The following is a 13220-nucleotide window of genomic DNA, read 5'->3' as shown; positions in this document are numbered from 1 at the left end:
ACAGTGGAGATTCCATTTTCTCAGCCATCTCCTAAATATTAAAATTCTTTCAGCAGTACCTTTTATTTTAGTGCTATTTATGTCATTGTAACCAATGGGGAACAACAACAGCCCAGTCCATTCTCTCCCACCCCCCGTTTGTGTCTAACTCTGAGGAGGTGTCTAAGTCTGGCAATGGGCAAACAACAGAACCTTCAGGAAACACACCCACAGCTGATGAGAACATTAACCCCGTGATTATAATGTCCTTTAACTGTACTAGGTTCCAATTTCCTCCCACCCCTTGAATGGCTTTCCGTACCACAGTGCCATGGTCCATACACCCATCCTCCCTGTGGTCCGTACTCTCATTGGCACTGCTTGCAAGAACCTTGTAAATGTTGGATAATTGCAGGGGCGGAGCATCCTCAAATGCTACCCCTTGGATCCCCATATCTGGCTCATCTGCTGTCATGTCCTACTGTCCTTGATATCAGATCAAATTTGATTTACTTAATCTGACAAGTGCGACTGCTTCCTGGAGTAAAGTATCCAGTTAACTTTTCCCCTCCCTGATGTGGCACAATGTTTGCAGTTCAGATTTCAGCTCCTCAACTCTGATCTGAAGTTCCTTGAGCTACAAACACTTAACACAGATATGTTCACTCTAGATCACTTTGATGTCCAGCAGATCTCTCATGTTGCAGCAGCAACACATCACCTGCTCTGCTAGCCCTACCAGATTTACTTTATTTGTTAATTACTCTAGCATCCCTGCTTTCCCAAATTTAATGTAATTATTTTTCAAACACAAGTGTAAATCTTATACTTAAAATCTATCTTTAGAAGAGGAGAAAAGTGGCTAGAAACTTGAATACAAACAGAAGATCTTATTTTTACTCTACGAAGAATATTCACAAATCCTTCTCACCAATCAGCTGTTTTTCCTGCACTTGTTTCATTTGTGGTTTGTGATGGCACTCTGCTGCTTATTTCATTGTAGGTAGGCCTTTCAATCCAGACCTTTTATCTTCCCCATAGCCTTCCACTCTGGAGTTATTACTCCTTGCAGCGCATCTTACTTAGAGTCCCTTATTCCTCCTCTGTCCCAAATTCCCACTTTGATCAAAATCACTAAGTATACTCACTCAGGCAAAGTATCCACTTGAATTTACTTGAACTTGTTGAATTGAAGTGAATCAGATTACAACGTCTAGTCAGAGTTCGAAGTGGGTGGAGATGGTGATAATGGCAGTAATGGTACTGATAATTACGTTAATGATTGTAAAGAGGATGAAAGTAAATAAAAATAAAATACTGCAATAGTATAGACCAAGCAGAACAAAATTTTGTGAAAGGTATGGTACAGTGAGATTCATGTAAATAATGATATAACTGATCACATTACTCTCTCAAAACCGACAAACTCGCAAGTCTAGAATCAGTGTATTTTAAATGTTACATTTGAGGGCCCTATTCGATAAACTAAATGTAAAGATATAAATAAGTAAATAGTAGCAGATTATCTGGAGTTGATGAACTTTGCTTTGTGTTGAGGATCTCAGCAGTCTTGGGGAGAATGTATGTGTGAATATCCACAGCCGGAGAAACTGCAGATAGATATCTCAATGTATAATGATGAATTCACGTTTTGTAAGGTATTTATTTTAGAATGCAACCTTGCAACAAATAGCTAAGAATGAAAATTTTTATAGTAAGTATGATAATAGTGAATGGAACAATTTTCTTGAAACAGCTAGAATCGGAATGGACAATGCTATATTTGAGCAAAAGGCCAAATTCCGTAAAGACCTTTCTGAATGGGCTGAGGAATAAAGACAGGAATGAAGAAATACATTGCAATAGTAATTCTGTAAAGGACAACACAGAAGAATCGATGGAAGAGCAGAAAATGTGTCAAAAATTGGATGCTCTGAAAGAAAGACTAACATTTTGGAACAACAGGCTTGATGAGTGAGTGAATTAGTTTGTGTTGCATTTTGCAGGATATTGCAAAAGCTGCTGAATTTCTCAAATTAATATCTTTAGAAAATCTGTACTGGTATATTCCCCTCAATTCCAGGTACTCTAGTTTTATTTCCTGAACACCTGTGGGGAACTTTATTGTAGTCATTTTGAGAATTCACAGATCACATTCACTGGTTCTTCTTTTGCTTATGTCACAAGTAACACCCTCAAAAAATTTCAAGTTTGTAAAACACATTTCTCTTCATAAATCTGTGTTGACTCAATAAAAAATATTAATAATCACATCCCCTTAAAATGAATTTTAATATTTTCCTTACTACAGATGTTAACGTAATAGGTTTTAGTTGTCTGAGATAATGGGAACTGCAGATGCTGGAGAATCCAAGATAACAAAGTGTGAAGCTGGATGAACACAGCAGGCCAAGCAGCATCTCAGGAGCACAAAAGCTGAAACATAGCTTTTGTGCTTATAAGATGCTGCTTGGCCTGCTGTGTTCATCCAGCCCCACACTTCGTTATCTTAGGTTTTTGTTGTCTACTCTTTGTCTTCCTCTCTTCTTAAATAGTAAGGCTGCATCTATTGCTTTCTACTTAACAGGATCCTTTCCAGATCTATAGAATTATGAAGGAAAATCACCAATGCATCCACTAACTCTTTCTACTTCCTTTAACACATTGAGATGAAGCTTATCTGGTACAGGAGATTTCTGAACCCTCAGTCAAGCTAATTTTCACATGCTGCCTCTTTACTAATACTGAGATAACAAGGAGTAGAGCTAGATGAACACAGCAGGCCAACTAGCATTAGAGGAGAGGAAAGCTGAAAATTTGAGTCTGGACCCTTCTTCAGAAATTCAGAAGTGCCCAGACCTGAAACGTCAGCTTTCCTGCTCCTCTGCTGCTTAGCCTGCTGTGTTCATCCAGCTCTACACCTTGTTATCTCAGATTCTCCAGCATCTGCAGTTCCTACTATCTCTTTACTAATACTAATTTCTTCTAGCTGTTCTGTTACTCAAGCTGTTTAATTGCCTAGTATTTTTGGGAGATTTCCTGTATCATCTTTTGTGAGTACAGATATAAAGTAACTGTTTAGTTTCTTCAATATATATGCTCTTGTCCCTACATATGATGGGCTCACATTTATCTTTGCTAATCTTTTTTGTTTCATATATCGATTGAAGCTTTTACAGTCTATCTTTATGTTCCTTGCTAGCTTGCATTTGTATTCTCTTTTCCTGACCAGTTCTCTAAACTCCTTCCAATTCTTAGACTTACTGCTGTTTCTGGAATTCTTGTAAGTCACCTTCTTCGATCTAATGTAATCTTTAAAGTACTTCCTTAATGTGGTTGATTCACCTTTACCTGTTGGTGTTTGTGCTTTAGAGGATTATTGAAGATACCTAAATACTGGCCTTTCTACCATCAAATCTTTTCATGCTTTTTGCCAATCCACCCTAACAAACTTTCCCTTCACAGTTTCCTTGCTCAGACTATGCAAAAAGATATGAGATAATGTGCTAACTAAAATATTTTTGGCTTTACTGTTAACATAAACTCAACTGAATATTTATTTTGTGACACTTAAATAAGTCATTCCATCCTATCATTTCTTTGACAGAATTGAAGCAAGGTATCACACTGAACTAAAGCCAATCATTGAGTTTTTTAATTTGAGTGTTCTATTTTTGTTAATCGAACTGGAAACCGTGGGAAACATTCGCTTTGAGGAAGGCACTCCTTCTGATGTCTGGTATGGTGATAACTGCATATTCCTAACAGAAACCTCAAAATACTTCATGACCAAATTTTCAAATATTATTTAGAGCTGTAATTAAAAGTGAACAGAATCTTTCCTGTTGAAACTTGAGGTAGTTGCTTCATTTCTAGCAAACATCGTAGCATACAGATCCTCAGCAGTGACAGCAGTCATTTTAATCCTCAATAGGATATTATTCACATTTTTAATTCCAACTATGCATATCCCACAGTTTGTTCACATTGAGAAATAAGTTTTCTAATGTCATGAACTCACACCTCATAGTATTGTTTTCATAAAACTATAGCTGAGTACAGTGGGGTTTTTTTTAAGGAAACAATGGGGCTAAATTATACAGTCCCTGAGATCAGTCATGGGGATTGTAATGGATGGTAGTCTGTATGTATTTGTTTGGATAACTGCCTGACAATAGGGGTCTTGTGTCATAGTAGTAGGGTTCAAGTCCCATCTGCTCCGGAAGCGTGTAATAACATGCATGAACAGGTTGATTTAAAAAATCTGCTGTTAGATAATTTGCCTGAATGCTATTTAAATAAATATGTTGCTGAATGAAGGCTCACCTGAGCTGGAGTCCAATTTCAAGTGAAGCCAACACTACTTAAAGATAGCTCACTCAATTTAAAGTCAGTCTACACTCCTAAAGGAGATCTACAAAGGTTTTGTGGTTCAGTGATAGTATCCCTACCTCTGGGACAGAAAGTCTGAGTTCAAGTTCCTGCCTCCAGAGGAGTGGCCATAACATGTCCAAATACATTGATCTTAAAGCAGAGGATGACTGTGTTTTTGCTGTCGTTGATCATGGAAGAGAAATCTGAGCAGGACATAATCAGTTGTAGTACAAAAGGCAAGAAAGCAAGCTGCAAGGTTCCCAGTTGCTGGAAAATATAGTGGAGAGAATGAAAGACATAATCTAACTACCAAGGCCAAATAACCCTCCATCCAAACTTTGCAATGGTTTTGAGAGCAAATAATAATGGTGATCAATGTCAGGAATGTGGACCCAGTGACCGAAATGTAGTACACAATAAGTTCAATGATCAAAGGTCAAAGTCAGTCAATATATCTTCACACTTCATATTCCACCCACTGTACTATTCTCATGATGTTCAGTGCACACTCACCTGCCAACAATTTCCATTAATCAGGGCTCATTCATAACACTCTTAGTTTCATCTCATTCTTTCATAATTCTACATGGTTATAAATTGTGTCTCACTACTTTGTCTGTTCTCTGTCTCACAGAACAGCTTGGCATGCTGATCAACAGGGCATGGACATGGGTGTGAGGCTGTGGTTAACAATGATTGTCAAATAATCAAAGGTGATAGTACCCTCATACGAGTCCACTTCCTTCCCATAATTTCTATTCTCAGATCAAGCCACAGATAGTTTGCCCAATTTCTCTCATGTGAAAGTAGATATCGCAACTGTGAGAAATCTGAAAGAAAAGCAGAACCTGCTGGAGAAACTCGGCATGTCTGGCAGCATGTGTAGAGAGAGAAACAATAAACATTTTTGATCCGATAACTCTTCTTTGGAGTAATTCTGTTGTAAAAAGCTTGTGTTTTATTCAGCCATGGTGTAGATGGCTCCACACATGGTGCTATAGGTACCATCAAAATTGTACATATTTTCAGGAAACACTGATGAGCGCTTTTAATAAGCATTGACATGGTTTGGTGCAATAGCAAACCTTCCAGAAAGCCTTCATGAAATTTGAGGAGGCATGGAGGCATAGAGCACCAAATTAACACAGAGTTTTGTGGAGAGTTTGATATCCATTCATACTGGTGTGGACATGGTGGCAACTCTAGCACTGCTGGATGGTCCATCTGGTTTCATTGCTTTTAGATTTTGTACTCATAATATGTGATGTTTGTCTTTATAACTGCACTTCTTGTTTTTCTGACCAATCGTTAGCTATAGTGTTTAGCTATAGTGCAACTTATTTTCTTCATTTCTCTCTCCTATAATTAAGGATTATACCGAGGTACCTAAGATGGCACAGTTAGTGGTGACTTATAAGCTCATTTGAGTACATGTGACAATAAAGCTAACTCAAGTCAACTCAACTTAATTCAGTGGTTTGATAGTCCATTACAGGGGCATTTACAAGTCAAGCTCATCCCTGTAGATCTGGAGTCACATGTAGGCCAAATGAGTTAAGGATGGTAGGGATGCGGAGGGGAAGACAGAATCCCCCTTGTCCTCACATCATCCCACCAACCTCCACATCTGACATATCATTCTCTGCCACTTCTGTCACCTACAAGCTGATCCCACAACCAAAGACATATTTCTCTCCCCACCCCTATCTGCCTTTCATAGGGACCACTCTATCCACGACTCCCTTGTCCACTCCACACTCCCCACTAACCCCGGCACCTTTCCCTGCAAACGCAGGAAGTGCTACACCTGCCCCCATACCTCCTCCTTTACCTCCATTCAAGGCACAAAACAAACCTTCCACGTTGGATAGGGGTTCACCTGCACATCTGTCAACGTGGTCTACTGCTATTGATTGTGGCTTCCTCCACATTAGTGAGACCGAACAGAGGCTTAAAGATCATTTTCTAGAGCATCTGTGCTCCGTTCATGACAAATGACAACACCTTCAGGTTGTGAAGCATTTTAACTCTCCCTCCTACTCCCTGGGCCGCCTCCAATGCCACAATGATGCCACCCATGATCTGGAGGAGCAGCACTTCATATTCCACTTTGGAAGCCTACAGCCTAGTGGTCTAAACTTGGATTTTACCAACTTCAAAATCTCCCCACCCACCCTGCCTCATCCCATGACTAACCCTCCCTCCCATCCCTACCTCCTTGACTTGACAACCTGGCTATCTTCTCTCCCACCTCTCCATCCCTCCCACCTCCTTGGTCAAACCCACCACTGCCTACCTGCACTCACCTATCACTATCCCACCTACCTTCCCCAGCCCCACCCCTCCTCTCTATTTATTTCTAGTTCCCTTCCCCCTCCCCATTTTCCTGCTCCTCTGATGCTGCTTGGCCTGCTGTGTTCCTCCAGGTCCACTCTGTGTTTTCTCTGACTACAGCATCTGCAGTTCTTACTATCTATGTGCCCCATCATTTTATACGCCTCAATAAGATCTCTCCTCATTCTGCTTTCCAAGGAATAAAGTCCTATCCTGCCAACCTCTCCCTATAACTCATGCCTACTAGTCCTGGTAACATTCTCGTAAATCTTCTTGCACACTTTCCAGTTTAACTACGTCCTTCCTATAACAAGGTGACCAAAACTGTACTCCAAATACAGCCTCACCAATGACATATCCAATGTAACATAATGTCCCAATTCCTGTACTCAGTGCCTTGACCAACTTGGCCAGTATGCTAAATGTCTGGTTCGCCACCCGGTCGGCTTGTGACGCAACTTTCGACGAACTATGTACTTGTGCTCCTAGGTCTCACTGTTCCACAGCACTCCTCAGGACCATACCATTTACTATATAAGTCCTACCTTGGTTTGACTTTCAATAGTGTAATACCTCTCACTTACTAATTTGCCATGTGTGACATTTATGTTTAAGCGTTGCTGTCCCTGGACCTGCAATCAGTGTCATCACAACATTAAACTCATCAGATTTCAGTTGTTAAAAAATTTTGTTTCAAAAGATTTAATTGTTAAAAAATTTTTCGAGCCAGTTGCTGGTTGCCAAAGAACTGGAAACTTTTTTCTGGAATTGCTGTTAGCTTTGTGACACTCCCAAGTCAATAGATAGTAATCATAGCATTGCACAAAGCAGTCTTAGAACAGTTTTTAAGTGCCCGTCATGCACGATATACTAGAATTTAATTGGTTGTTGATACACGTATCATTTGACGTTCAATTGAGGCATTCAAGAGGCTATTACATGTTTATTTGGAGAGAAATAATATGTAAGGTTCTGGGGAAAAAGCAGGAAATTGACAGCTGATAATGATAGGCCTCCTGCACTATAACACTTATGTGCTTCTTTGATTTGTTTAAAATTCATTCAGACAAGATGTTGTTTTTATTTTAAAAAAAGCATCTTTTAATTTCAAAATTTTCAAGGCAGAATTACTTGCCAGTGTTTCAACATTAGAATTTAAATCGTTGTTCTACAACAATCCGATGGCTTGTTTTTATTTAATGGTAGCAGATATTTAAAATGTATTTTCCAAACTATGTATGAGTAAACTTCAGCAATGTGTGAATTCAGGATATTTACATGTAAATACATGCAATATTTCTTCCATGATAGGTTCACTTCCTGCTATGATGTAATCTTATCTCGATTCTGTGCTTGGGATTTTAAGAAACTTGGAGTGACAGGTTTAAAAATAAATCGCATAGTCAGAATTCACAATCGAATGTTACGGCTTAAGTATGAGGATAAGATCCAATCTATTTTGAATAAAGAAGGATCACCTTTTAAATCAGGGTAAGTTATTTTAATTTCAATCTTACAAAACAGCCTTTAAAATCCTCCTCATTTTGAACAAAACAACAATTTACAACTGATCACTTGGAAAAAAAAAACAAGAAATTGCAATTATTTTAACAAAGTCTGGAGCTGGATGAACACAGCAGGCCAAGCAGCATCTTAGGAGCACAAAAGTTGATGTTTCAGGGCTAGACCCTTCATCAGAAGCCTCAGGATATCCCAAAGCATTTTACAGCCAGTAAAATACTTTTAAAGAAGTCACTATTGTGTTTTAAAGAAATAATACTAGTGTTACTTTTTACATTCAATAAATCATATTAATAAGTTGAGATCCTGTCTTCCTCCACATGCTTTATATGTTTAATTATAGTCATGAGTGATACACATGGTTATGATTATCCTTTGACACAAAGACAACCATGTTCATCATAAGGCGGGGCCAGTGTTGAAACCTCAACTGTTCACATTATTCATTAATGATCTGGATGAAGGAACTGCGGACAATTGTTGCTAAATTTGAAGATGACACAAAGATGTATATAGAACCTTAGTTAGGCTGCATTTGGAATATTAAGTTCAGTTTTGGTTGCCACACTACCAGGTGGATGTGGTGGCTTTGGAGAGGGTATAGAAAAGATTTACCAGGATGTTGCCTGATATGGAGGGCATTAACTGTGTAGAGAGGTTGGGGAAACTTGTGCTGCCCTCACTGGAAAGATGGAGGTTGAGGGGAACCTGATAAAGGTCTACAAGATTATGAAGGGCATGGACAGACTGGACAGTCAGAAGCTTTTTCCCAGGGTGTAAGAGTCAGTTACCATGGGCCATGGGTTTAAGGTGAGTGCCTGGAACTCACTGCCTGGACAGGTAGTGGAAGCAGATACTATAGTAACGTTTAAAGGACATCTTGACAAATATATGAATAGGATGGGAATAGAGGGATATGGTCCCCAGAAGGTTAAGGGGTTTTAGGTGTGACAGGCAGCATGTCGGTGCAGGCTTGGAAAGCCGAAGAGCCAGTTCCTGTGCTGTAATTTTCTTTGTTCTAAGATAGGTGAAGGGACATGTCGTGCTGAGGAAGCAGGGAAGCTGCAGAAAGACTTGGACAGGCTAGGAGAGTGGGCAAAGAAATGGCAGTTGTAATGTGATGTAGAAATGGGTGAGGTTATGCACTTTGGTAGGAAGAACAGAAGCATTGACTATTTTCTAAATGGGGAAAGGCTTCAGAAAATCTGAAGCACTAAGGGACTTGAGTCCTAGCTCAGGATTCTCTTAAGGTTAATATGTAGGTTCAGTTCGCAGTTAGGAAGGCAAATACAATGTTAACATTTATTTTACGAGGATACAAGACCAGAGATTTACTGTGGAGGCTGTGTAATGCTCTGGTCAGATATTTGGAATATTGCGAGCAGTTTTGAGTTTTCTAAGGAAGGATGTGCTGGTGTTGAAGGTGATCCAGAGGAAATTAACAGGAGTAATTCCAGGAATGAAGGACTTCTTACATGAGAAGCGGTTAAGGGCTGTGGGTCTATACTGAATGGAGTTCAGAAGGATGAGGGAGATCTGATTGAAACTTACGGAGTACCGAGAGGCCTAGATACAGTGGATGTGGAGGAAATGTTTCCACTACTAGAAGAACCTAAGACCTGAGGGCACAGCTTCAGCGTGAAGAGGCCCTTTAAAACTGAAATGAAGAGGAATTTCTTCAGTCAGAGGGTGGTGTATCTGTGGGACTCCTTTCCATAGAGGGTTGTTGAGTCATCTTGTGTATTTAAGACAAATAGATAGATAGAACCCTTTACTAATCAAGAATCTAAGCTTACATGGAGAAGGTAGGAGAAGGGGTTTGAGAAACATGTCAGCCATGATTGACTGCATCTCAATGCGTCTAATTTTCTGATTCTGCTCCTATGTCTTATGGCTTTATGGCATGTTTGGTAGGGTTTGTTGAGTATTCTGCGTATGGCTAATGCCAGTTTGAACATGGAAGGTTCTGTGGCAAATCGGATAGCATAACATAGATGATTGCATTTTGTACCAGCCTATGGCTTAGGATTTCCTCTTCTTGTGTTTTCTCTCTGTGTCTGTATATGCTCAGTTTCAAAGCAAGCTACATAGTTTTTATTTGTTAATGCCAGGCAAGCAATCCTGGGAATGCTTCCCCTTTGTCTTGAAGACGTAATCAAAACTAAATCTTTCAAAGTGTACTTGTGTAGCACTTCCCTTTATTGCCATGACAATGTGCCCCAAACTCTAGGCCACCATAGAAGATTTTACTTTAAGCTATTAGGCATTTGGGTACATAACCAGCCCAACTTGGTTGCTATTGTGTCAAATTGGTATTGATGCTTGGCATACTTGCATGTGTAATGATCTCAATGATCTATTCATGATCTATTTTGTCTGGAATCTGATCTTTGGAGCTGCCTTTGGAAGCTTCTGGTAAAAGTGATTGCGCTTTCTGAAATGATGCTGGTGTACAGCTCAAGCCTCTCTTGCTTAGAGTAGAATGGAAAGGAATATTCCCTCATGACCAGGAGTTGAAGCCTTGCCTATATCCCTCTCTAGTTCTGTTTCTTAAGTGAAAAGACAAACAAAAATTCACTAGTTAGCTCTGCTAACTAATATTTTTCAGTTTTTTTTATTAAAGACACCTTTTAAAATCATCAATGTATTATTTAGACTATTTTTGTTCAGTGATTTGTTTATGTTTTCTTCATATCTTGTTTTTGGAATTTATGTTCAATGTGGTGCTGAGGGCGAATGAAAAAATCATGTGAACACTACTGTTAGAAAGGTTGGTAAAGGGGATTGATTTTGCTCCAATAGAAATATGTAGCGATGGAAATATGTGGCAGCATATATGCAGAGAGTGACAGAAGTCAGTGATCGTAAAGTCTAGTGATAATTGTGAACCCAAAGTGTTCATTCTGTTCTCTATCTACAGATGAGCGTCGCTTGTAGAGCATTTCAAGCATTTTCTGTTTATGTTTCCAGAATCTGCATTACTTCACTCTCCAGTTGTGTACTCCATGCTGGGCATTTAGAAGTGTGGTTAGTTTCAATTTAAAATTAGAAAATATTTATCACTCAATATAAAGTGTAATTATTTTGTTAACAAAGTCCACTTGTGTGGATGGAAATATTGTAGGTGAATTGGTTGGTGTTGAGTTACGGGAATATTTTGTCAATTTTACACTTGGAAGTGAAACCAAGAATCATGTAGTTTAGAATATGTCACTATTAGTTCAAGATATTCTCATTTGTACATGTTATTGGAGTTTGCAGTGCTTGCAAGGCTGAAGTCTTTTGAATGTTGTCCAGATATCACATGGGTCCGTATTCTCAGGAACAAGTTGTTGCATAATAGAATTGATCAAGTTTTGTGCAATTATCTGACAAAGCAGTATTTGGAAAATATATCACACTGAAACTTGAGCTTTTGATTAATTTTATAAATAGAGGCATAAAGCCCAAATGCCCAGAAATTTTGCTTAATCTATATTAAATAGTTTGTCGCCGTTGTGATTGTAATTCCCAAATCTCAGCATGGGGAGAAGTTATTAAGGAACCCAGAAATAGGACAAACATCAGGCTTCATGCTTTCTCTTCCTGGACCTGTCTGGCAGTACTAAAATGGTGTCTGTGAGCTTAAGAAATGTGATTTTAAGAAGTTCATCAGGCTTGTTGCCCTAAGAATCTGGTATATGTCCTATGCAACTTCCTGCTTTTGAATTTTTGTGGTGATGGCATTAGATAGGGAGCTCCACAAAGTTGCCTCAATGGCAATGAGGTATGCAGATTAATGTCTGTCTCAGGCTGGTGAGTGATTTATAAAAGAATTTGAAGCTGAAGATGTTCTTATGTCTACTGTTATTCTTCTAGCAGCAGAGAGTACAAAAGAGGAAATGTAAACTCTGAATGCTTCAGTTTGTAGATGTTCCATTTTGTGCAGTAATATATGTTTCTTTCAGGAAATATACTCCTATTAAACATCATATATGTGTATACAAATAGATTTTAGGTATAATAGGTATACTAAATACTTTAAAACATGAACCTAAGTGCATGAACCAGCAAACAAAGAATATTGCACGATGCCCCTAGGGCCACAAGTGGGTCAGAGAAGAGGCCGAGAAAGTGGCCTAGCATGTTAGATGACCCAAGAAGACCTGAAGGCAGTTGGTTTTATTTTCCTGGGTGTGCCTTAACATGCTCGACTCAGGATTTCAATTTTGTCAGAGATTAACATTATGTAATGCTGCCAGAAAATCCTCTTCAGTGTTCCTTAAATTTAGTTTTCCCCCCTTCTCAACCCTGAGAATCCTTCACCTAGATATCAGTAAATCACAAATTATTCCCATAAATCTCTAGGCTACTCTTTCCCATCCCTGGATCAACACCAACATTCCCTGGGACTGCTCTTACATAAACCCCTTCTGCAGAGTACCCAAGATTCTGAGCCTCAAGCTAATGTTCCCAGATTTTGCGATCTCTAAAATATTGTTTTGGGGCAGGTTTTAATATGAATATAATATAAATTATTATAACTGGTTCTTTCTTTGCAGCACCACAGTCCAAACTTCCATTTTCCAATTAATATTTCAAATAAAATATATTTAGTCGTTACAGTAGCTAAGAAACATCTAAACATAGATTTGCAACATATTAACATAATTACAGAATAATTTTGCCTTTTCACATAAATGCTGCACTTAAAAAAACAATTTCTATCCTCCTTTAGAAGCTACAGTAAAATGTTGGAATACCTATTTTACATATATAATCCTGAACTATCCACTGAAAAGAATGAAATTCTCCAGATTCTTGAATATGGCTTCAAAGAAGCAGAAGTATATCGGGTATGTACTTAAAAGTTCATTAATAATCTTCTTTGGAAAAATCCTTGTTTGAAAAGGAATAGAGCCTGATAATTTGCCTCATTCTTTATTTTCCATTCTTTTATAAAGTGTGTTGTTACTGATTTCCTTGGCACAGGGAAAGTTGAAGTGGTGGTGCTCTGGTAATGTCAGGTTAAT

At 38.7% G+C, this 13220-nt stretch overlaps 1 protein-coding gene across 1 annotated transcript in view; it reads left to right on the top strand.

The window, feature by feature from the left end:
• Positions 1 to 13220, top strand: part of lrrc9 (leucine rich repeat containing 9) — a 187430-nt gene that overhangs the window by 58161 nt on the left and 116049 nt on the right. Inside the window, exons 9-12 of the mRNA XM_048538501.2 lie at positions 1736 to 1953; positions 3587 to 3718; positions 7999 to 8178; positions 12926 to 13043. Coding sequence (XP_048394458.1) covers positions 1736 to 1953; positions 3587 to 3718; positions 7999 to 8178; positions 12926 to 13043 — 648 coding nt within the window. The remainder of the gene's footprint in view (positions 1 to 1735; positions 1954 to 3586; positions 3719 to 7998; positions 8179 to 12925; positions 13044 to 13220) is intronic.

Source organism: Stegostoma tigrinum, chromosome 10 (genome assembly GCF_030684315.1).
Source record: "Stegostoma tigrinum isolate sSteTig4 chromosome 10, sSteTig4.hap1, whole genome shotgun sequence".
NCBI lineage: Eukaryota > Metazoa > Chordata > Chondrichthyes > Orectolobiformes > Stegostomatidae > Stegostoma > Stegostoma tigrinum.
Note: the sequence above shows the minus strand (reverse complement) of the source record. Positions and strands in the feature narration are given on the sequence as shown.